This window comes from Lupinus angustifolius, chromosome LG18 (assembly GCF_001865875.1).
Source record: "Lupinus angustifolius cultivar Tanjil chromosome LG18, LupAngTanjil_v1.0, whole genome shotgun sequence".
Classification (NCBI taxonomy): Eukaryota; Viridiplantae; Streptophyta; class Magnoliopsida; order Fabales; family Fabaceae; genus Lupinus; species Lupinus angustifolius.
Window position 1 is genome coordinate 10612325 of NC_032026.1, and position 25790 is coordinate 10638114.

Sequence of the window (25790 nt, forward strand, 5' to 3'; positions counted from 1 at the left end):
TTTTTTGTATAATTATAGCTTAATTTTGATTGTTTGTAATTTGGATAATATTGTTCAATTTCTTTGTAATTTGTGTAATTTTTTTATTTGTAATTATGTACTCTCTCAAAACATACTTGACATGATATTCATTTTTTGTATTTTGTATTGTATTGATGTTTAATAAAACAAACTTATGGCATGTATTAATATGTTTGTTTTGTTCATAATGTATAAATGTGTGTAATGTTGAGAATGTATGTTCTGCTAATAAATGTATATGCAGATATGAATTTATATGAATTAACAGCGAATTCTATGAGAAACCCTAGCATGCGCTGTTGTAAAGGATAACTACAACAATGCTTTCTATAAAAAATTGTTGTTGTACATTATTAATATAATTGTGCTATGCGTGTGATGTGATGTTGTATTAAGGTGTTGTTTGAGAAAAATTATGAATAATACAACAACGTTTTTTTGTTACGGCGTTGTTAAACATATGAACGTTAACAGCGCAACAATAAGCGCTGTTAATAAGACTTATAAAATGCGTTGTTTATGTAAGAATATATGACAGCGCTTTGTGGACGATGCGTTGTTGTATTGATGCACTATATGAGAATGCTTTTTGTGTGTTACGCTATGGTATATGATGAATACAACAGCGTTTGTGAAACGCTCTTAATGATGACCATATACAATAAAAAAGAAAGCGCTCAAAAATATTGTTATACATCTAAAATAAGCGTTGTTGAACAACAACTCTAATGTAGGGATTGAAGAAAGGCTAGAATTCAATATTGATAACTATGCAACTTTTTTATTTTGTTCAAATGCTATCTGTACCAAAAGAAAATAACAAAGAAAGTGCAGCATTATTTTTTGCATTAAGGTATCCCCTAATCAATAAATAGAGACTAACTCCCCAGCATATATATATATCACGTCGATTGAAAATTCAGCTATCTACCATTTATATATTGGGTCTAGTTTGTTAAAAATGCAACACTTTTATTTATTTGCTAAAAAAGTTGTGATCTATTTTTTCTAATTGGTTTGGTGAATGTGGTACATACCTTTAAGTTATTTATTAACCTTCTTAATATATTTTAAAAAACTTTCATTGGTTGGTCATATATTCAAATGCAAGTTCTGTACAAAACATGTTACATGTCCTAGTTTGGCAATCTCTTAAAAGTCAAAGAAAGTAGTATTAGCTAAAAGTTTATCTTATAAACCATGAAATTTTATCTTATCAACCCATCAAAAGGTTATTTTAATATATTTTGAGTTGATAAGCTAACAATTGTTTCACCATCACATAATTTTAAACATTTTATTCAATTACCTATTTTAATGGCTCATAATTTTCAACTTCCAATATGCAAGCATTCAAATAGCTTACAAGTTTACCATTTACATAAAAGTCTCCCACTATATTATCAACTAGTAGTACCATAAGTAGTGTTTTAGACCTTGGTTGTTGTTAAAAGGAAGAATGACCTTCAGAAACATGTTTTCCAATCAAATTTTGGAAACATTAGATTTATGTTTGGAAAACGGATTCATATCGTCCAGTTTAACCACAAAATTGGTAAACTAATCTCAAATTCAATACGATAAATAATTATATAGATTATACAATTATATTAGTCAAAATTAATCTCACTGTCTAATTTTCAATTGAACAATAACAATTATACCAACCATTTTCATTTAAAATTAATTTTTAACGAGGATAATTTAATTTATTATAAATGTTAGTATAAAAGATTATACAGATAATTACTACATTTGGTTTATATTTCTAGAACATGTTTCTATAAATGGTTTACCATGACACATTTTCTTCTTTATTATACATAATATGTCCTATGTTAGTATTACACCATTATCAGAGGACCGGTTTTATGAGTGGTAGTGTATTCATAAGATTGCATTTAGATACATAAAGTACAATCTTCTTTCTCACCAAAGACCGAAATCGCACACCCTCTCTCCGCTGCTGACACAATCGTCTTATTGTACTTTTCCGTACAATACGCCACCTTATGCAAAACCACATCAACCACCGTAGGGAACAGCGGCAAACCGGTCAGCCTCCACCACGCCGATACAGCACACTGCTCCACCTTCGGCTCATATCTCTCGTACAGCTCCTTCGCCATCGGCTCGTACCTCTCGTAAAGCTTCTCCGTCTCCGGCTCGTATTTTGAATACACTGTTTTCAAAATCTCGGAGACGGTGGTTCGTTCGGCGACGGGGACACCGTGAACTGCCGTGACGGAATCGTGAACCTTGTGGTCGGCATAGCGGAGGATCTCATCGGGGACGAGGTGGAACTTGTCGTATACACGGCCGATGACGCTCTTGACGGTTTCCTCCACGGTGAGGATGCCAGGCCTGATTGGACCAGAGCGTTCTTTGATGTAACCGTAGGCGGCAGCACTGCGCATTACGGGTTCCATGGTTGCCGGGTGAACGATTTGAAGGTACTTAAGTTGTTGTTGTTGTTGCAGCACCTCGTTCTTCCCGGCCTGAAATTTATGCCAAAATTAGAGGAATGTTATACGTAGATTTAAGAGCAATAGCTCTTAGGTTTGTTTATGGTTCAAAACAACTATACTTTCTACAATAAACCTCAAAACGCGGAATGTTAAATTTATTCATAAATGTTAGAGCAAAAGCGTAGGAATACCTACTTGGGGTGTGTTTCGGAGGACATGATTAGAGGAGAGGGTATTGGGATTTTATCAGTTTTGTAGATTGTGAATTTCTGATATTAATATTATATATATATATATATATATATATATATATATATAGAGAGAGAGAGAGAGAGAGAGAGAAGGGTGAAAATTAATGGGTTGTTGGGATTTCGAACCAACGGTTGTGCTCTCAAAGCTATGTCTGAGTTTAGAAATAAAACTGTAACTGTTCATTGTTGAACCATGACCTTGTGTGGCCATGTCAAATTTCTTCCTGACTCGTGATTTGTACAACTTGGGCTAAGTTTAGTCATGCATGCTCCTTATGTGGAGGAATTTTCTACCTGGAGTGGAAAATTGTGTAGCTTGTGTTCATGTGATCACATTTTATATCTGGTATGTATACCAATTGAGTTGAATTTGCGTAAATTTTAGCTTATTGTTAGGGCATGCTCACTATTTGTACGAAAGACTAATTCCCTTCAGTTATTGTAACATTAGTTTACAATTTTTTTTTTGAAGAATTGAACATCTAGTTTTAGTTTTGTAAAACAAATGAGGGACAATCACATATCCCAAAAAATATTTATTCTTTACTCATAGTATGTGAGGGAATACTCTTAGTTTACTCAATTACGTTTACTTGAAAATAATCAAATTTGATATTAAATCGAGTTTATATTAAAAAATTGAGTTTTATATACAATTAAATTCACTCCTAATAAAGTAAACCAATCCTATATACAATCCTGATAAACAACGGTGGTTAACTATTATGTTTTTTGGCTACTAATTTTTGTTTTGTTTTATTATAAGGAGTATACTTTAAGTTTGGTGGGGGATGTCATAATAAGGATGTCTCTAGGAGGAACAGAAATGAAACTGATGTTGAGAGGGTTATGTTAAACTTTAACCAAGTTCAACCTTGGAGTAACCAAAGAGTGTTGTACTAGGTTAAGAACCGACCTTGTACACATGGGTAACACATGGGTAGTTTACATTTACTTTCCCCTTTGAAAATTTGTTTTTTGGTTGTTGAATATAGCTCCCCTTTATTTCTCCTCGCCACCCACAAGTATATAACATTACAAACCAGCATACTCAGATATGTCAAGATGGCTGTTTGTTGCTTTGCATTTTTTGTAGCTCCCAACTTTTGAACTAAATAAGAGAAACAATATATATACTAACAAAATTGTTGTAAATGAGAATATCTACATGACAATAGACAGTAAAAATCTGGTACATGTTCACTGTCAAAACCTCAGGCAATCTTATGCTAGTCATTGAACACTAGAACCACATCCTCATAGCTATTGTATTGCTCTTTTATTGATATGCATTGTTGTAGTAGGAACAGATAGAATTTACATCCAATGCAAATCTACATGACAAATGAACATATCTGCAAACAAATTCACGTTCAAGACTCTTCATCGAACTTTGATATTATTTTTGTGTGCTTTCCATTCAACTAGAATAACAAATTCCAGATTGGGTTTAGAAAAATATCCTCTTAAAGTCCCTGGTTGTCGTTTGATATTATGGTAAGAAAGTTAGTGAAGCTAGACCTCTACTAACCATGTGTTGACCAACTGTATTAAAAAACATCATATTACTTGGCAACTGTAAGTACAATTAAGGTCGTCTTATTCAAAACCTCAATTATGAAATCCCTTCTCTCTCACTTCACACCTCGGAACACACCATTCTCATAGAGAGAGGTGCTTTCACATCTTTTTAAGCCGAAATTGGCTCGGGAGAGAAAAGGTTCCCTTTTTTAGGGTACTGCGGGGTGTCAAGAGGGTCTCTTAACGCCTTCTTTTTTCTTCTCATCGGAGTTATTTCACAAAGATTTGCCATGGTAAGGAAGAAGGGGGAACAAGCACACTTGGAGAGCGCAGTACAACGGATAGTTGTATGCTGCATTCGGGAAGGATGAATCGCTCCCGAAAAGGAATTTATTGATTCTCTCTCAATTGGTTGGACCGTAGGTGCGATGATTTACTTCACGGGTGAGGTCTCTGGTTCAAGTCCAGGATAGCTCAGTTGTGCCAAGGAAATGAATAGAAGACTGACTCCTTCATGCACGTTCCACTTGGCTTGGCTCGGGGGATATAGCTCAGTTGGTAGAGCTCCGCTCTTGCAATTGGGTCGTTGCGATTACAGGTTGGATATCTAATTGTCCAGGCGATAATGATAGTATCTTGTATAAACATTCTGATATAGTTGCATATGTAAATCAAGTCAGATCCTTGGTCTTCAAATTAAAATAACATGGAATAGCTGACAAAATGGTTATTATTTGTATTCATTCAACCATAATGATGCAAGTAGTGATTACTGGGGCCGGTGATGAACCGAACCAACTCAGTATTCGTTCGAAATTCGACTCATTATTTAGTTTGACAAAATTGGTTCATGAACCAAACGAGCCGAACTTGAGCTAGAAATTGAACTCGTTAGATTCATGAGATAACTCGATAATATATATATATATATATATATATATAAATTAATCTTTATGTTTATTCTCACGCCCCATAGCCTTGTAACAAATGGGCTAATGGGCTTTATGTTTAAAAATGAAAATGTTCGTATAAGTTTAAAACTAAAAGAAAGTATGATGTATGTATTCTTCATTGTACACAAAAAGAAAACCCAATTGACAACAATAAAGAAGAAGATGTAGAGCCAGGGAAAGAAGATGAAGAGACAATATGAGAAAGGAGAGCAAAATATCAACCTTTAATCTACTCATTTTTTATTAACAAAGAATAGAAAAATAATTACTCTCAATTCTTAAGCACATCTCACAAAGAAGCAACAATGGAGGGCATAGTTCAGAAATAGACAAATCTAAGCACAAAAGTAATTGAGGGACTACAACCAATATCATTTATTCTATTTTTATTTATCTATGTAATTTTGGTTATTTATTGGTTATTGATTTGTCTACTTGTTTAGGTTTCATTGATTTTTTACATATTTTTACAAACCTTCATGTTTTTTTTGTTTGATTCCATATACATTATTTTTCTTCCTTTTTTGTTATTAATACCTTTTTAATTCAATTAAATAATGTAATAAATTATTCATATATTTTTGTTAACATATTTTATTTTTTGAATAAATATTCTTCGTATTTAAAATATATATTATTAATGATAATTTGACATTAAGATTATTGTTTTTTAGGTGGAGCATGTTCCTACAGTGATTCCACTACTCTTATAATTTTCTATCTTCATGATAACTAGGTATGTTTTTTTTAAAATTACCAATGGTTCTTATTATTATTGTTATTAGTTTTCCAGTGATGTTACTATGATGATGAAGGCCTATTGCTATTAAATCAGTTCCGGATATATTTTAGTTAATTGGGTTAATAAGTGTGGATGTATTTTAGTTAAATGAGTTAATAAGTGTATCGGGTGATGTTTCTCATATTAGTAGTTCCATGTGGAAGTTTGGGGACTTTGTTATCATGTGATTGTGTCCGTTGAATCCCTCGATGCATAACCTCGAGGCATTGATTTGATACAGTGAAGAGATGCATATCTCCTAAAAATGAGGGATTTCACTTTGCCATATCCAATTTCATTCTGTAATTAATGTTGTTAGCTCTTTTTTTCGATGGTAAGAGAGGGCTAAACCCAACCCAGTAGAAGCAATAACAAAAGGAAAACAATCCTAAACTCCTCTACAATATACAATAGAAGCATTATCAAAAAGTAAACTAACACTACAGAAAGTAGGGACAAACTCAAAGACATGAATGTTCCAACTTAAACTCAGTGCATGCTTAGCAAGATCATCAGTCACTCTATTAGCTTCCCGGAAGACATGCGTCCAAGTCACACACTGGAATTCAGCCAACATATTTTGAATTTGCAGAACCAGAGTAGAGCATGGATGGGAAGAAGCACACCCAGACCCTAGTAACTGAATACTGCAAGCTGAATCTGATTCGATGCTAACTCTTTGGAATCCCTTATGGTTGATTAATTGTAACCCCACCAAAATCCCCCAAAGTTCTGCATGAAGCGCAGAACAGTGACCAAGATTTTTAGCAAAAGCAAATATGAAAGCTCCTAAATAGTCACGAACCACACCACCACACCCAGCTTGATTACCAAAGGAGGAGAAAGCTCCATCAGAGTTCAACTTAACCCATCCATCATCAGGAGGGGTCCACTGAGTAATGGGAGCATTAGGATTAGTAGCCTGGACATTGGAAGGCTTCTCCTGTCTTAGAGCTTCCTCAATACTCTTACTCCTAGCCAGAATTTCTAGCCGAATTTGCGAGCTACTAGAAGCTTTATTCTCGAAGATTAGCTTGTTACGATTTTGCCAAATTAAGTCCAGTGCCACTGCAAACACCATGTTCCAATTCAAATCATCCATATGCACAACCCCGTGAACAAGATTATCCATACACCAGTCAAGAAAATCCTTAGAGAAGAACTCCTCATTAGCCTGGATACTGCAAAGACCCCTCCAAACATCCTTAACTAAAGGGCAATTCCGAAAAGTATGCTCCACATTTTCAGTGATGCCACATCTCGGGCAAGCATCAGTAGTAGTCATGGATCTTCGTAGCTTTTGATCATTTGTAGGGAGACCATCATTAAAAATACGCCAAAGGAGGGGCCTGATTCGATATGGCCCTTTCCACTCCCAAACAACACCTGCCCAATGAGGAATTTGACGGCTAGAATGACTAGAAATATAATTGGAAGCAGAACTAACCGAAAAAGAACCATCCTTAGAGCCTAACCAGAGAAGCGTATCATTCGCATTCACCTCAACTGGAGGGTACAAACTCACAATTTTGGAAAGAATGTTGTGTGGAACTATTTGAGCTAAAAGATTAGTGTTCCAATTCCTATTGGAGTCAACAAAATCAGTGACCCTCTGCTGTAAAAAGGGGTTAAAGCGTTGAGCCCATGGCATGTTCCACATGGCTTCCTCATTAGGAACCCATCTATCCCTCCAGAAATCTATTAAATTCCCCTTCCCCAATCTCCAACCCAACTTATTTTTGATAAGAGACCAGCCGAGTTTAACCCCTTCCAAAAATGGGATTCTCGGGAGGTCCGATTAAAAGAAGGGATTAAAGCAGTTCCACACTTGTGTTTAGTTCTCACAACCTGCACCCAAAGATCGTCTCTATTGTTTAATAATTTCCAGGCAACTTTCATCATAAAGCTGTTATTTACCAACCTAGGCTGACAAAGCCCCAGACCTCCTGACCTTTTCGGATAGCATAGAGTCTCCCACCGGATCCAATGAGCCTTTCTGGTCTGCGAATCCTCTCCCCAAATGAAGGATATGCTAAGCTTATCCAAACTTTCACATATTGAAATGGGGAGGGGAGCCGTTTGCATAACATAAGAAGGAAGGGTCTGAAGAACGACTTTAGTTAGAGTAAGCTACCCGCGAAAGAGAGCTGCTGACATTTCCATTTGCTCAGTCGGTTTTTGGCATTAACAACCACATAGTTATAAGTGTCTCTTCTGGACCGAGACAGATTGATCGGCACACCCAGGTACTTCCCCAAATCACAAGTTCTACTATACCCGAATCCTTCGCTAACCTACTGGCGAACATTATCATGAACATTATTAGAGAAGAAAATACGAGTCTTGTCCTTATTAACGTTTTGTCCCGAACTAGAGCAAAACAACTGAAGGCAAGTAGATAAGACCTGAACTTGCTCCATAGAAGCTTCGGCAAACAAAATCAGATCATCAGCAAAAGAGAGATGAGAGAGTTTTGGTATATTTCTGTACAGTTTTATAGGTTTCCAAAACCCTTGATCAACCGCAGCTATAATAAGCTGAGATAATTTCTCCATACACAACACAAAGAGGTAAGGAGAGATAGGATCCCCTTACCTAATCCCACGTTTTGTGTGGAACGGATGAAGAGCTTCACCATTCCATAGGACTTGGGAAGAAACCGTAGATATACAATATAAACTAAATCCACCACCAAGGCAGGGAAGTCAGCGTCTACCATAGTATCTCTAATAAAGCTCCATCGAACTATATCATAGGCCTTCTCAAAATCAATCTTTATAGCCATCCAACCAACCTTCCCTCGCTTGATATTCGTGGAATGAATTGCTTCCTGTGTAATAATGATGTTATCACTACTTTGCCTACCAGGATAAAAGCTACTCTGATACAGACCAATTAAATGTTCCATAACACATCGCATCCTAGCCGCAATAATCTTCGTGATGATCTTGTAGGACACATTACAAAGACTTATGGGCCGAAAGTCTTTCATCTGGCAGATTTGATCAACTTTAGGGATCAACGTTATTAGAGTCTCGTTTACTTCCCCCACTGCCTCTGGATTCAGGAATATATTTTGAACCAGGTTACAAAGCTTTGGACCCACTAACTTCCAATTATTTTGATAGAACAAAGCTTGGATACCATCTTTACCCGGGGCTTTATAACTACCAATGCCACAAGTAGCTTTCCTTATTTCTTCACTTGTAACTTCACCCCCCAGCAAAGTGAGATGAGAATCTGATAAGCTAGGAAAGCAACCCGAGATACAAAAAGGTGTTGACACCCCATCTTCAGAATAAAGTCTCCTATAGAAATCATTGGCCATATCTTCAAGCTCCTCTCTATTCTCAATCCATCGACCCTCCTCATTTTGCAACATTTGAACATGCTTTTTCCTCCGCCTAATTATCGTTGTAGCATGAAAATATCTAGTATTCCTATCTCCATAAATAAGCCATTTGCTTCTGGACTTTTGGAACCAAAGAAGCTCCTCATGCCGAAGAACCATATCATACTCCACCCAAAGTTGTTGTTGAAGCTGCTCAAGGAACCCATTAGCACCGTGATCAAGTTTTCTAGTAATACCATTGAGTCTCCGAAGCAAAAAAAATTTCCTTGCAAAAATATTTCCAAACACCTCATTGTTCCATTTTCGAAGCTCCACCTGAAGTTTGGAAATATTGTCATTCCAACTGAGATGAGGGGACCAAGAGCTCTAAATTTTATCCTCAAATGATGGATGAGAGAACCAAGCTGCCAACATTCTGAAGGGCCTCCTCAACCTGTTCTGATTAGGGGATTCACCCAAGGTAATCAAAAGAGGCGAGTGATCTGACTTGAGAGGGTTTAAATAAGTGACAGAGACATGGGGAAACTTTAACCTCCAACAAAGATTTGACAGTGCTCTATCCAATCTCTCCTTAAGTCTCCCTCGTTTCCAAGTGAACCACGGACCAACAAAGCCCAGGTCAATTAGATCACAGTCACTCATCAGGTGGATCATTCAAAGTTTTGGATAAAATTGTAAAGGGTAGAAATGTTACCTTGTTATAAAAGAAAGGTTGGTTAAATATATATATAGGGATTTTCTAACATAAGGAACCTCATTTTTCAGTTGGGTACATGTTAGCACTGTGTACCATAAAATTTTGTCAAAAATATCCTTTTTGTTTTGGAAAGATAAGAACACAACTAAGGTTATTTTAGTAACATCACATAAAAACAGAAAAAATCTCACTCCTCTCCCTCATGCCCAACTTTCTGTTCTCTCTCATCCCCAACCCATGCCGTTATTATAAAAATAAAAAACTAACTTTCATCTCATCATTGTTTGCATACATTCTCATTCCTTTGCCTCATCAAAAACACTTTTTGTTTGCTCTTTCATCTTCTTCTATGTTACTCTCTCCGTTAAAAAATAAAAACTCATTTTTCCATAGTGGTTACATTCGTTGTCTACTTGTGTTAATACATTAAGTTTACAAATATTCCACAAAAAAACTGCACTTTATATGAATTTAAACTTCTGTGTCTAAGAATAATTTATTTCAATGATATTTGAGTATTTTTTTGCCTCCATGGATACTTGGATCTGGATGAACAATTTTTTACCGTTTTTCTTATATTTATTCACATCCCGTACAGTTTTTCAATTTTCAGTGGTGGATTAATGAGACCTATTAAAGATGGATGATTTAGACTTGTTAAAGATGGATTAATGGGACAAGAAAGAAAATTGATGTAATGAGTTTTTTTATTTTCTAGAATAAAAGCAACAGAAGGTTGGAGATGATGGAGATGAGTGAGTATTCTTTTCTTTGCTTTTAAGTGATATTACTAATATAACCTTAATAATGTTGTTATCTTTCCAAAACAAAAAGGACATTTTTGACAAATTTTATGGTACACACAATACTAACTTGTACCCAACCGAAAAAGGAGGTTCCATATGTTAGCAAATCTATATATATATATATATATCTATCTATCAGTGTTGTGAAACCCGAGCCGGACGTCAAATCGGCAGAGGTCCCGTCTTAGGTTTAACCGGTTTAAACGGTTAAACCGTCCGGTCTGACCGGGTGATTTCGTACATAATTAATAATTTTTATTTATAAATATATAGTTATATATAAATGTAAAACTTTATATAATTAATAATTATGTATAATTATATTGGAATAATACCTCTTTATATTTTTTTGGACCGTAGTAAAACAAAATATTAGACCATTGTCCCATTTTTTTTATTTCTAAGTGAGCCGTCCGGTTTACTTCCCGGGTTAATCCGGTTTAACATGGTTGGACCGGATTTTTTCCGGTTCAAAGCGGTCAAACTCTTATTCGGTTAAGACGGCAAAACAGAGTCATTTTCAAGTCCGGTCAGTGGTCAGACCGGTCGGACCATCCGGTCCGGTTCTAACAACACTGATATATATATATATATATATATTTATTTATTGTTGTTTGAATGTTTTTTTTCTAAAATGTGAAGAATATATTAAAAGTTTGAAATCATTTTGTATGCTCAATTCTAAAATATCTATCTCTTAGACTTATAAATAAAATAATAAACCTTTTTGTATTTTTGAAAAATGTATTAATTATTTGAGTTCTCTAAATGAACCAGTTCGAGCTGAATCGAATAGTTCGTGAACTTTAACCGAGTGAAACTCGAGCTAAAAAAATAATTCGTATCGAACTCGAGTTGAGTTTCGAGCTGAGTAAATTCTTATCGAGCTAAACCGAACTCAGCTTTGGTTCAACTCGTTTCCAGCCTTAGTGATCACAAAAGAAAATAAGAACCAGTCTAAACCACTGTTACGTTATGGATTGAGTTTTGGGCTTCGGTTTTTTACTTTTAGTTCTTATACAACATGGACACTCAAACATTGTCGTTCCTTTTCTATTTTTTGTCCTATACGTAACTAATCTCCTCTGAGGTTCATGGTTACATCTCTCAATAAGTATTATTTACAAAAATTGAATATTCGATCTTGGAGATGTAATGTTTTACGTCACTAAACTTACACATCTTATTGGTGTTTCCTTTTCTAATTTGAAATATATTATATTTCCTTTTCATATTGCAAGAGATTGTTTAGTTCTAATTTTCTTGAAGTAAGAACCAAATTATTATAAATTCCAATATATTTAAATAAGTAAGAAGCAAATTATTTATTTGCTTGATTTAATTTTAAATATGTTCCAATATTTTGAAATCCTCTCATATATTCAAAGTACACTAGTAATCTTGTAGATGGAAAAAAAAGTACAGTAATAAATTAAGATGGTAATATGTAGCATAAAATTATTTTTAAATATCTAGATTTTAAATTAAAAAAGTATAAAACTTGTATTTATTAGAATTTTAGCCTTAATATTATGTATTTGGAAATTTTATAAATGAGAACATAATGATACTTAATTACTAATTATCTAGAAAGAAAGGAAAAATACTACATTTACTTTTGTTGACTATTCATATTTATTATAGATAGCAAAATGGATATTGTCCGCAGGCGCGCCCACATATCCTGCATTTTTTTGTGGGCAGGGCATACAAATTTTACCATTTTGCCCGCTAAATTCGCGGACATTTCCATTAGGCATGCAGACGGCCCATAAATATAATTTAAAGAAAAAGTAAGAAAATTTTAAATAAGATATAATGTAATGTGATTTTTAATCCCTACAAAATTGTAATCTAATGTGATTTGTTAAACTTCATAAAAAATATCAAAAATTTTGTTAATTTTTTTTTTATCTTCAACTACTTTATTTAATTTCATTTCATTTATTATATAATTTTTTTTAATTATTCAACCTGTGGGTCGTTCGCAAGTTCGTTAGCCCGTTTTTAAAATGGGCAGGGCATTAAATTTTGTCCGTTAAACTAATGCGGGCATGTCCGTGCTCGCTTAAATTTTTGCGGGCACGAGCTAAGCGGGTTAGGCAGTCCGTTTTGACATCTCTAATATTTATCAAAAATGTTAATATTTATCTATACTAATATATAAAGCAAAAACTTAAAATAAGTACCTTGAAGTAATTTTTGTTGCCTATTTTACCCTTCATGATTTCTAACTATATATTTCTGTAAATTATATTTCGGTTTTTTTAAGTGCCACAGCAGTTTCTTTCAACCCCTCGCCCAATTTCACTTTTTAACTACCTAGTATACCAAAAATGTAAATATTATTAGTACATCATTCATTTATATTTCTTTTATCTAATTATTTGAAAGTGATGTTCTAAAATAAATGGAATGGTGCAACTTTTCTCATTTTGTTAATTGCATTGATTATGAGATTTATGAATTATTAATGAATGCACATCCACAAAACATGGAAACCAAAGTGGACATGCACGTGAAAGACGAATCTACCCTTGTGAAAGTTACAACCCCTATCTTTGTTGTTTTGGAAGTTGTGGCATTTGATGTGAAGAACAACCAACACAAACGAGGATGATACCACAACAATGGGCATCTCCATGTGGAAACCAATGCACTAATAAATACGCAGCCTTTACCCAAATACCATGTAACCCTTTTTCCCTCCGCTCTATTTCATTATCTATTTTATATTTTCTGTTAATTTTCTAGGATCTTCAATCTGCCAAATATATATATATATATATATATATATATATATATAAGCATTATGTTCTTCAATTTTCGATATGTGGTATGATGGTAGCCTAGAACATGATTTATGATCCATGTAGTGGACCCTGTGGGATAAAAGTTTGGTTGTTGTTGTGGTGTGACACTAGCCCTTTTCCTTGCCCATAACCTTATTTCTTGCTTTTTTCATAATATTTAGGTAGATTAGAGTTTTTTTGTAAATACTTTTGGGAATGGAGATTTGCATTAAGATAACTCAGAAAGCAATATTCTTGTGTTATTGAAGGCTCTTATGGTAATTACTGTTGATTGATTTTGTTGTAAGCTTATTCTGGTGTTCTTTCATTTTGGGCCTGCACTTTCCAAATTAATTGTTCTGATTATTTTTGCATTCACAAATCGTGTGTTATTATTGTAGGGCGAGTATTCTGCAAAAAGGGTTGCAACTCAGATGAAGACACATGGGAGGAATGTGAGATCATTTGGCAGCGTTGTTAATTATGTTTTCTTATGAATGCTATGCGGATAAAATATAAGAATTGTTCACTCAAAAGCTAGGCTTTATAAATAGCAGTTTGTAACGTTTTTGCACCAGCATAGAATGAATAGGCCAAATTATGATTTTGCTTCAATTGATGGCAGAACTAGTTGGTTGATGACACATGTTTCGAGAACCAGTATTTCTATAATCTACTCAGTTTATCTAAGTTTTCTTCTTGGAACATTCTGAGAAAAAGAAGGGAAATGGAAGTGTGATTTTAAAAGTAGGATTGCTAGGTTATAGGACCTTGATTTTGATGTACAAATGATTGAGTATTGGTTAACCAGGTTTGGAGGACTGCAACCAAATATGCTACAAGGACCCTGTACTAAAGGACCGGCAGTGGAGTGCTTATATTGATCGTTCTCCTGGAGCTGTCAGTTATTCAGAGGTACTTTCGATTGTGTCACCCATGTTTCTTTTACTTGCCATACTAGTGATTGCAACTTGCAACTTTGATTAGTGCTGGTCTGATTTATTCTAACAAAGTTATTCTCCATTGCCTTCTTTCTCAATTGGTTTAATGTTGGATTATGCTCCTTTAGAGGAAAGGTCTACATTTGATGGGTTATTATTGGAGAGAAAGTAACTTACTAGATTTTCTTGTTGCGGTGGTTGCTTGGAATTGGATAATTGGTTGATTTAAAGAAAATAATCAAAACATTGTTGTCGATACTTTTTCTTGTCATCACTCTGGTAGATTTCAAATAAATATTTGTTTATGGTGCTAATAAATGGTTTTCTAGTAGGTGGTTGTCATTGATGTAATGGTCTTGTTAGTGTTTGATATGGAAGTTGCAATTATAACTTTTATGATTATTAATAAGGTTTCAAGTCTGTTGTTTGGGTTCTCAATAATAAACATTGAACTACTAAGAAACGAGTAAAATAAGAACATTGATTGTTCAGTGATTGCAGTCATTTAAGATGTAGTTTGATATATGTGAGCAATAAGAACTCGGGAAATTAAGTACGGCAAGATTGTCAATTTGGGTTGTAAGAGTATCATATTACAGGCATACACAATATTTTTTATGCCAATTACAGTTTTCCCTTTGATTCCTTAATGTTAAAATTCCATAGACATCTGTGAGTCTTGTACCAATCTTACTTTGTTGTTTCACTATGTTGTAAATTTTTTGATGATTGAAACATGGGTGCTTTATCCTTGAATTGAGTGGTAAGAGCTACCGGAACACAACTATGAAACTGTTACTTTCGTGCCTGCTTGCTGATGAGTGAGCTACAGTTAATTATACTGCTTGGATTAATATATGGTATGGCTATCCTTTCAAATTAATGATGATTAATCCCTTCCTTTACAGGAATGTTTCCATGCTTGTGTATCTGGCTGCGGTTACAAGGTCAGTAATCTGGCAAAGGAAAAGCATAACATTTGTGATTGTTTACTTTTGTTGATAGAAACTTCTTGACATCCATATCCTGTGTCTTGCCCATGTCTAGGTTCTCTTGTTTCATAGTCATTATCAGGAGCTCCAGCCTCGCAAATTAGTCTGATGGCCTTTAACGATCATGCTTAGTTTGAAAATTAATTATATAAATGCACCCTGGCATTGATTTGGTAATCCTGTCACATCTTAAGGGTACATACTATTTCACTGACCAAAATTGTGTGAAGTGCCAAAGTGGGTTCTTCCATGTTTGGGTTTCATCTTAAGTCTAGTTGGAATAATTAGTATACATGTTCCTTTGTTCATAGTATTTTTTATGGTCCACATATAGAGTCATGGAAGACCAAATATGATTCAATAAACAGAAGATGGATACTCTCTTACGTAGCATTTGGTTGACATATAAGAACCGGACGGAACATTACACATTGACAAACAAGTTATGTTTGGTGTGATTTATCAGCAGAATAGAACAGAAGATTGAAAAAATACAGCATTTTGATTTCACTTAAAAAATATAGAAATAGAACAGAACATCAACATCATGTTATGTCCTATAATGTCTACTCACCAAACCTTACCTTAATTACTTTGAATGGAGCAGAATAGGATACATGTTACTGTGTATATATAATTTATATCTGTTTACATCATATATCAGCAACAACAACAAAAAATGTTTCTTTCATGTGGTTTACCATGTACAAGTTGTCACTGTGGATTGGCCAGTTTATTTTTGATAACCCAATTATATACTTTTTCATATTGCAGTTTGAGGTTGAGATAGATGAAGTTGATAAAGTTTGTCCTAACAGACCACCAAAGCCTGAGCCAGAGCCTGTTCAGAAGCCGAAGCCGCAACCAGTAGACCCCATTGACCCCCCTGGTGATATCTCTGCCACTTCTGCATAGTGAAAGGCAACCTTATTTTACAAAAACCAACGAAGGATACTTATGCATTCTTTATTGGTCATACTTTAATAGGAATTTATGTCAACTTTTTTTCCATTTCACATCTTTCCTTTTGTCGGCATGATTTAGGTCCACTTTGTGGGCAACAGCATGACTGGTTATGCCTTTTTTTGCCTTGAGATTTTGGAAGAACCAAGCTGGGAATATTGGTAATTTTGTTTGTTGGGTTAGAGTGTAGCTCTGGCTTCCATGATTTTAATTAAACAAAGTTGTTGACCAAGTTCTTTAATTTTCTATCTAATCACAACCTTTATAAATCTAGATCATAAATCAGGGTGAACATAATCTTTCCCATCTGACCAAATGGATATTTTGCTTGGATACTATAGAATTCTTGATGGTAGACTATTCTTTTGCATCAAAGTGACTCCTCTTTAAGCAACTGTATCCTACTTCCTAAGCTCAGTTTGGTGACACATTCCTCATGGTTGCTTTGTGATGCATTCATTATTGACTAGTGCAATTTTTTAAACTTGAAAGCTAGTTATACAATCAGCCTTACAAATGATAAACTGGTTCCAATTTGGAACTTGGAACATGATTATTGCCACAATATAAAAATTAAGTATGAAATAAATCAGATCATGATAAGAAATAGATAAGAACTGGTTTTGTAATTCCTGAAATCAAGGGATTTAGTATAGGGAATTGAATAGATGATTTTCTGACTAGGAGTGATTTAGCTTCCTCTTTTATCTATCTACAATTCTCTATATAGTTATTGTTTATTAACTATTGATCAATGAATAAATAAGATATGAAGTTTTTCCCATATTTCACAATTATAAAAAAAAACCAAAATGATGTTAGATCATGCTTTCTCTTTTGTTTGCTATTATGTATATAATTGATTAAGCTTATTGTTGTTTCCTCCCTCTACATTTCAACGAAACTCCATCAATTATAGCAATCAAGAGTGTATAACTCCATTGCTTCAAGCTTCTAAGCCCCACAATGAGCAGCACGTATTTATCCCTTGTTCATTTAGTGAAATTTAATTATTCCACAAAATTTGCCCTTGAACATAATCCACCATAACCAATTCCTAGTAGAATGGACAGAAAATTTAATAATGTTTTTTCCGCATAGATAATCAAGCAACATGTTATTTTGGTTTATCTATAACAAAACAAAAGAACAAAAAAATATATTTCTTCCACCCCAAAAAATTCTAAAGTTTGTTCATTTCAATATATTATGGAACACACAAAAAAGTGGTTGCTAGGTGTGTGACCACATTGCTTCCTCTCTTTTGCTGTTTCCCTTTTTTGAAAGAGAACAGAATAATACATATTTTCCATGTTTCTTCCCTTGCATATTGGCAGGAGCATGAGGAAGCGTCAGTTTGTCTTGCCTTTCCTGCTACTTTTGGCGACGTAAAAAATCGCGCACATAAGGATGTACCTCGGTCTTGACCACCATATGCATCTTCTTTGAATCTTCCCATAACAAACCATTCCATTCTCTGGCACAGTCACATGCACCTTCAAATATGTCCTGCCCACAATTTATGCAAATTATCAGACAGATATAAAAGAGGGATTCTTAAGACATGAACTCAAACAGGCTAGGTAGGTTGCTTACCCTGGAAGGAAACTCGTCATAGTAATATGATTCGGTCATTTCAACTCGATTTAGATCTGATTCCCACAACCTAATCTGTCAACCAGTACAATGCCACACATCAGAAAATGAAAACTAAGAATTTATTGTTATATACTTTGTGAATACTTATAAAGATCCTAAACCTGATCTGTGACATTTTCTGGCACAGATGGTGCTCTCTGTGCAACACGAGGATGAGCATTTTGTTGAAGGAAACTGATTATCTGAAAAACAATGTGCCCGGTTATCTGCCTAAGTGATTGTCACGTAAAATTTCTTAAAGTTAACTCCAACGATCAGCATCTTCTCGATGTTTAACAACAAAGACAAAAGCACATTCGTAAGGAAAATGTAGGTTTCTTTCTTGGACACTGGTGAATGTAACTCAAGGCATGCAAGCATATCATGGCTATGGAAGTATACATAAGTGAAGAACAACAATAGTCAAAAATGCATCTATTTATCAATGAATGCTCTTTTAAATGAAAGGGGCAGTGGGAAGAAAGGGTTGAGGAGGTTTTCACCACATAGTCACATACCATGTCTAAAATTAGCTTGCTAGTCTTCCTTCAGCGGAACTATATATATGAAGGCTTACTTTACGAAATGGGGGTGGTGGAAACAATGCCCAGAGGCCAAATGAACAAAGCATAGCAAGAAATATACCTTATAATCTATCTATGGTAATTAAGAAAGTATCATAGTTTAAAAGGTGATACTGTACAATTAAATTTCTTTTTTCTGTTACTTACCTGGTCTGCTGTAATGCCATTATCAAAAGCATTATACAAGCTTTCCTTAGTAATAGCTCCAACAATAAGATTTGGAAGTTGATACTCTACCCTGAATACATCACAATTAATCACTTATATAATAAATAAAATACTTGATACTGAAACTAAGCAAGAATAATTTGGTGAAATAGGAAACCCAAATTTTTAACATCTCAGTTTATTGTTTTATATACATTTAAAAATATTGAATAATATTTCAAAAACATCTTCCAGGAAGAACAACTTCTGAGATCCATGAGAATTTCTAAAACACCATGGGCGGCGAAAGGGAGAAAAAACTAAAGCCTATATTTGATGAAGTTTTTAGAATACAGCAATCTACAGAGTTTTAGTGGAATACCTTGAGAACAGCCGCAATATCTCACAATGTAATTTTGAGGTAGAGTAAGCATAAACTCTAAAATTGGTTTCCACAACCACAAATCCCTGAAAAAATTAAATAGATTGGTACTTCAGATTAATTAACATTTACAACTCTTTAATAGAAAATTAGTTTTAAAAAATAGAAATGGCATATCTATTGTTACAATCTTTAACAGTTAGAAAGGAATCCATTCATTAAAGCCAACCAAAAACAAGCTGACATGTTAGAAGGTCATCAGACTAGGCTGAGATCATACATTTGACAAAAGATTCATGAACAAAACTTCTTATCTCGTCCAACAGAAACATCCATACATATGAACAAGCAAAACAACTTGGCCCTATTGATTGAAATAAAATTGCATTTAACCTCACATGCACGCATGGATTTTAAAGGAACATCCGAAAACTGTTTTCAGGGTATCCTTTTATAAAAGAATAAATTTTATTAGGATGAAAGAAGGGACATATGGAGAATAATAAGAGATCCTATGTGAACAATGAACGAAGGAAAGAATGCAGCTGAAACAAAACTCAATGATATGATAAAACCATCTTCACTTGGAATATTAGGAGACTCCTTCAAAGAAATCATGTGTTGAAAGAATGCTATTTTTTTTAATTTTTCTATCAAAGTCCATCCTGAGGTAAAAGAAGATACCTCTTTTCTAGATGATGAATCGGCCAAGCTCACAGACAGATTGGTTGCCAATTTCGTAGGTATAAACCAACTTTCTTTCCTGCCCTATTAAATTTTGACAAGAACAAAAAATGGGGACAACTACTGATGAATAAATATAGAGAGTCAAAATCATCATGAACCCCATCACATTATCTACAAAAATAAACACAGAAATATTTATAACCTGTTGGAGTTTGACCAGTCCAAGGTCTGCTAGGTCCTTAATTATGCTCCTCTGGAAATCGGTCAGTGTGTTTATATTATATGCCTAATGCATTGAAAACTTCAATTGTGTCAAGGTCACATGGAATATCAGTTACATCTAAGAGAAGTATACCTACAGCTTTAGTGCCTTTACAACAACAAAAATCTGATAAGACCGACACTAGTGCTAATAATGTAGAATACTATAATATAAGTTTTTTTATGCACGAAGGTTCTCATCAAGAATGTCTTACCTCCCCAATGACATGAAAACTAATCTCCAACATGAATGAGATCAAATCAGCTGCATCAACACCTCTCTCCTGCACCAAAAGTGCACAGTGAAGAGCATGTTAAAATCAAATTGCAAAAAATCAAAAAATTTGTTGAGAGTTACCTCAGAATTAGAGATATATTCTCTGATGATGTACCAAAGCTGTGCATTTGTATTCATCAGCTGTTATTCACAAGAAACAAGTTATATATTCAGGAGAATGAAACACATTAAGTGCAAGTGGTGATAAATCATTTGATGCATACCAAGAACTGGAATCCACTTTCAGTTAATTTTGGTGCATCTCTGTCTCTGTAAACACACACAAAAAATGACATCAAATATGAGATACATTTTGCAACACCTACACATGTGCAAGCAAATGTTAAAATGAGAAGTAGAATCGCCAAGTAAACAAAACCTTTGACTCAGTAGACGCCGCTGGAAAACTTTCATTAATGAAGAGCTAATATTTGAGGGCTTTTCAACTTGACTTGAGCTTATAAGTTGCAACAAGAAACACTACTCGATCACAAACAAAGTCAAGTTTAGGCTTCATTTTAGTCAAAATTTAAGCAACCACGTGATGCAGAATAATTATTTCAAATTTTTAAAGTGTTCAACAGATAATGTTAAGCACAAAAACCTTACATAGGTATACATAATACAGATAAAACAAAATGGAATCAAAACATCAAGCACAGTACCTCCCATTGTTCCAGAGCCCAAGCCTCAAGATCCTCTAAGGTTGGCAGCCTCACAGTAATATTAGAAGGCATTGGTTCCCTTGGCAAAGTTCCACTGCCATATTTATTCACAAGGAAATGTTACCAGCTAAAGCAAATCTTGAAGTGGTAGTACCACTATAGTCAACATCCTAATTATTAAATTAGATTAAAGAGTAAATTACACTCACACCCCCTGGATTTTAGTGAAATTCTACAAACCACCCCTCCCTTTTTAAACCTACACAAACCACCCATAATTTATATATACATTACACTAACTACATCTGCAGGAGATATAAGTATAATCTTTTAAACAAAAAAAAGGTGATAAGTGTAATTAAATTAAACAAAATATGATATATTGTGGATACAAGTCCAAATAGTATAAGAGTCATTACTTCTTCATTATTTTTGGTTCAATATAATATAGTATAAGAGTGATATAAATAACATCTCCTTAGAATTATTGATGCATTTTGTAATGAACCAAACATAATGGAGACAATGACTCTTATACTATTTGGACTTGTCTCCACAATATACTATATTTTGCTTAACTTAATTACATTCATCACCCTTTTTTTGCTTAAAAGGTCACACTTATCTCTCCTGTAGGGGTAGTCGGTTATATAAATTAGGGGTGGTTTGTGTAGGTAAAAAAAAAAGAATGGTGACTTGTACAATTTCACTAAAACTCATGAGTGTTAGTGTAATTTACTCTAGATTAAATGGTTTCCTTAAAATACTCAAAAGGGAGGAAGGACTGGCTAACTCATAATTGTAGAATAGTTTTGTCACATCGTTTAGACTCTAGAATGAATGATTCAAATAAGCAATTTTATAAGTCATAAAAACAAGAGAACAAGATGAGCTAACTATTCCCATGAACAGAAAAGCAATATAAAATTATGTGCAACTCAGTGACTCACCCATGTACTAAAAGTTTCTGGAGACTCCTCTGAAATGTTGGAGTAACTTTGTAAGTCTTTTCATTCTTCCTGCAAGTTGGATAAAAAATTTACTAAAGTAAATGGGATAACCGGATAAGGGTAGGGTCCAAACAGATAATAGTAATATTCCAGAACCATGCTTGATGCTAAGACACATAAAGAGATAGGGAATAATATATAATAAAGAGAAATGCCCTATATATTGGTATCAGTTCCTTGTCCTTATAGATTGAAAAATGGAAAGAATAAGTGTCCTCAAAGAAACAAGGGGAATAGCAAACAAATATCATGCATACATGGAGAATGTGATGTACGCAAGAGATTCAGCACAAATCAGAGAAGTGTATATTTTCCATTGAACCACAACATGTCATAAATAAAATCAAATTTTACCACAAATATCTTTAAACACATTACAAGATTCCAAAAGACGTCCATACTCCATACAAGGGGGAATGGATAGGTTTGAAGCACTCGGAAGCATAAGCATCCACATTTCATTTTTATAGAACATAAGAAAAATAAAGGTCTTCAAGAGTGAATAAAAAAACATGTATGGTGTACCTGTCAACAGCTTCAACGAAAACTCTCAATTGAACCAATCTATCAATGGATACTCTGTGCTTCGAAAATCCATCTGGAAGCACCCACTCCTCCAATAATTTAGCTGACACTGGCACATCAATATGCAGCAGTTGTAAGACATATTTCTTTGCAAGAGGCGGCAGTGACCTGATATTTTAAGATATATCCATGTTAAAGTGACACTGGTAAAAATATCCGAATTGATTCCAATAAATGTACTGAGGTTAATGAACTTTTTTTTGCATTCCAAAAAACTCATGCTAGGAAAACAAAACACGACATGAAGGGAGGTTGAAACAGAGGTAAGAATCTGGTAATAATAAGAAAATTAAATATGGACAATATTTTCTGTAAGTTTGCAAAATATCCAGAACTGTTTTCTCTCAAAAAATGGAAGCTTTAAATCCAAAATAATGACTGGGACATGGGTGTAGTTTTCATGCTCCTAATAAATAAGATAAATATTGACCTTAGAATAGCTTCACAGATGAATCCATTTTCATACAGCTTATCAAGCTTCATAGCAGGCATGGAAGCCACCATGTCCATGAAATTCTTCGCTATGATCCTAACCTCTGGCATTCTGATGCTAGCACCTTTTCTTCGTTTTTAATCAGATTCTGATTAATGGGATCTTTCCGTGGAGCTTCAACAATTAAGCTGGCTGGAAAAGAGTCTAACTTAATGAAAGACTATATATATAGGCTTCATAATTGTAAAGCATCCACTCACTCTGTAGACTGAAATTAAGGAAAACAACGACCAAATCAGGAGGGCAAAAAGAGTCCATTGCTGGATTTGGACTTTATACATCGAATTAGCTCAATCAATAATAAATTTACAAAATGTTTATATTTAAACATAATTAGATACACTAATTTCCATTTTATTTCCACTATTTTTTTTACAGTAACTTGAAATTATTCCCTCCTTTGTCAAGCAGCTGTTGCCATCCAAAACATTTTTCCTTATTATTTTATTTCCTTTCAGTTTTTTATCTCTACTCCACAAAATCTATTAGTTGCAAAGGAAATTCAGATGAAGAAATAAGAGCGGAACCAAAACAATTCTGAACACAAGAAATTCTTGTTTCTGCTTAAAATTAAATTTAGGGGCAAATAAACTATACCCTTGTAAATTGTAATACAGACCTTCCACAAGCAACTTACTACATAATTTTTTTTGTAAAAAATAAACCTTGTCGCATTTGGACAACTTTGAAAACTTAGATCTTCTGTTGATTCAAACAGAAATTCATATTCCTCTCTTCATAAACAACCATTCAAGTTCCTCCTCCTGTTGTCCAACACTATACCACAATCTCCACCTATTTGGTTCAGTATCCATTTGAACCAGGCATGAGGATCTTACACCCTTACCATCCCCGAAATCTTTTTCTGGTGGCTTTAAAATAACCCCATCTTAAAGCCTCACCCATTCATTCAGTCCATTTGGCAATAAGGCATAGCTTAAGTTGATTTTTGTGAAGGTTGTTTGACCATAGGTGGGTTTATAGAGGTAGTCAATGGCTAAGGGCCAGGCAAAATTGCAGATATGTTGAGCTCATGCAAGGGTTGTTGTACTTAAGACACTGATGTAGTTGGAGCTGAGTTTAACGCAATCATGGTTGAGGATGAGCATGGTCTAAGGTGGGTGTTTGGTGCTCAAAGGTAAACTTTTTCACACTTTTCATCTCAACTTGGTACTACACATTTGCTAACAAATGTTAACTCCATGGGAAAGGATTCAAATCTATTATTTCTACAACTAGATTAGACACCCCAGTTGACACCCCTCTCACATTTGTGTATGGTATCTATACTCAACCTTCAAATTCCGGATACCTCCATACTTGTCCACACTCGTGTCAATATAAGCTATCTATACTAGGCATCCAACCCAATTGTACAATAACCATTTTCCTCAAAAAAATTAAAATCTGAACTGAAAATAATCACAACTAAACATTCAGAATAAGTGAAATCAAAACATATTACTCCAACAAACATTTTAATAACCAAAGGCAACAGTATCTAATAATCAAACCCATTTATGAACTACACACATAAATTTCAGTCATTAAGTCATTGTACTGAACAGATTAAGAACAAGTGAAAGAATACGCTCAGAACACCATAAATCTCCAATCATTCATCATTACCAAACAAAAAAAAAACTTACATGACTATGAAAGTCATAAAAATCATTTTTTTACCTTTGAATTCAATCCCATCGTGCTGTTTGTCTTCTTCAGTGACAGTTCCTTTTTAAACTTTATTCAATGTATTACTTATGATCAAAACTTCAATAAACCCATGATAAACAATCAAAGAAAAGAATCAATTCTTTCAACTTCAGAAAATCAGAAATGCGGCGGCGAACGCGCGCGCGGTGAAGCCACGGCTGAGGAGATTAGTGTTGCAGGAGAAAGGGTTTAGATGTTAAGTGTCTTGAAGAAGAGGATCTAAGTTTCTTCATTTCTTCATTTTAGAAGGAAAAAATTATTCCGATAATTTATTTTAGGTTTTCAAATAGGTAAAAAAATTCTTATTTAAACTAAAATATTTATTAGGCTACTTTTTTTAGTAGTATCAAGAACTTTTATTTTTTTCTGGTAAAGTGCTAATCTTTGAAAACAACAAAAAGTGACTTATCATAGTGATCCAATAATTTTGCCTTTATTTTACTTAATATTTAAATTGTTAATTCAAATTTTAATTTGTTGACATCTTCCTATTGTTTGTATTTAAAGTTTTTTTTATGTACATCTTAATTATACCAAAAAACTTCAAACATTAAGAATAAACTTCACTTATTAAATCAAACTTTAGAGGCCAAATTAATCAAATTTTAATAACTAAATTGATGAAATTCTATTGAACTTAAAAAACATTGATCAAATTCAATTAAAATTCAGGGGTTAAATTAACATTATATTTAAATTTATAAAATTTAAGGTTTAGAAATTATTATTTGAAATAGTGTAATACACTATATTATAAAAAGAGTGTAATTATGTACCAAAAAAGAATGTAATATTTATTCATTTATAATA

The 25790-nt window shown here is 34.0% G+C and overlaps 3 protein-coding genes and 1 long non-coding RNA gene across 5 annotated transcripts; 1 reads left to right on the forward strand and 3 right to left on the reverse strand.

Annotated features, from left to right (window-relative positions):
- LOC109332677 (stress-related protein-like) lies at window positions 1908-2566 on the reverse strand. The gene has a single exon (XM_019567692.1). It carries the CDS (start codon window positions 2448-2450, stop codon window positions 1923-1925), a length of 528 nt encoding a protein of 175 aa, XP_019423237.1. The 5' UTR covers window positions 2451-2566; the 3' UTR covers window positions 1908-1922.
- On the reverse strand, window positions 6129-16347 carry LOC109333173. The gene is made up of 3 exons (XR_002105985.1): window positions 16335-16347; window positions 6479-6483; window positions 6129-6200 (listed from the first exon to the last, which is right to left on the reverse strand). It is a non-coding gene; the product is annotated as an uncharacterized LOC109333173 (long non-coding RNA).
- Window positions 13393-16776, forward strand: LOC109333171. The gene is made up of 5 exons (XM_019568496.1): window positions 13393-13542; window positions 14044-14097; window positions 14454-14557; window positions 15492-15530; window positions 16350-16776. The coding sequence occupies exons 1-5, from the start codon at window positions 13467-13469 to the stop codon at window positions 16488-16490; spliced, it is 414 nt and encodes a 137-aa protein (XP_019424041.1). The 5' UTR covers window positions 13393-13466; the 3' UTR covers window positions 16491-16776.
- On the reverse strand, window positions 17569-25222 carry LOC109333170 (RNA polymerase II transcription factor B subunit 2). Of its 2 annotated transcripts, none has more exons than XM_019568494.1 (17): window positions 25089-25222; window positions 24951-25007; window positions 23205-23475; window positions 22715-22882; window positions 22130-22198; window positions 21180-21273; window positions 20894-20994; window positions 20739-20784; window positions 20596-20655; window positions 20453-20521; window positions 20179-20262; window positions 19974-20057; window positions 19290-19375; window positions 18908-18998; window positions 18299-18379; window positions 18135-18209; window positions 17569-18047 (listed from the first exon to the last, which is right to left on the reverse strand). In XM_019568494.1, exons 3-17 carry the CDS (start codon window positions 23315-23317, stop codon window positions 17913-17915), a joined length of 1356 nt encoding a protein of 451 aa, XP_019424039.1. In that variant the 5' UTR covers window positions 23318-23475; window positions 24951-25007; window positions 25089-25222; the 3' UTR covers window positions 17569-17912. The 2 variants fall into 2 exon arrangements, with proteins under 2 accessions (XP_019424039.1, XP_019424040.1); XM_019568495.1 differs by having other exon boundaries at window positions 23205-23399; window positions 24951-24963; window positions 25045-25222.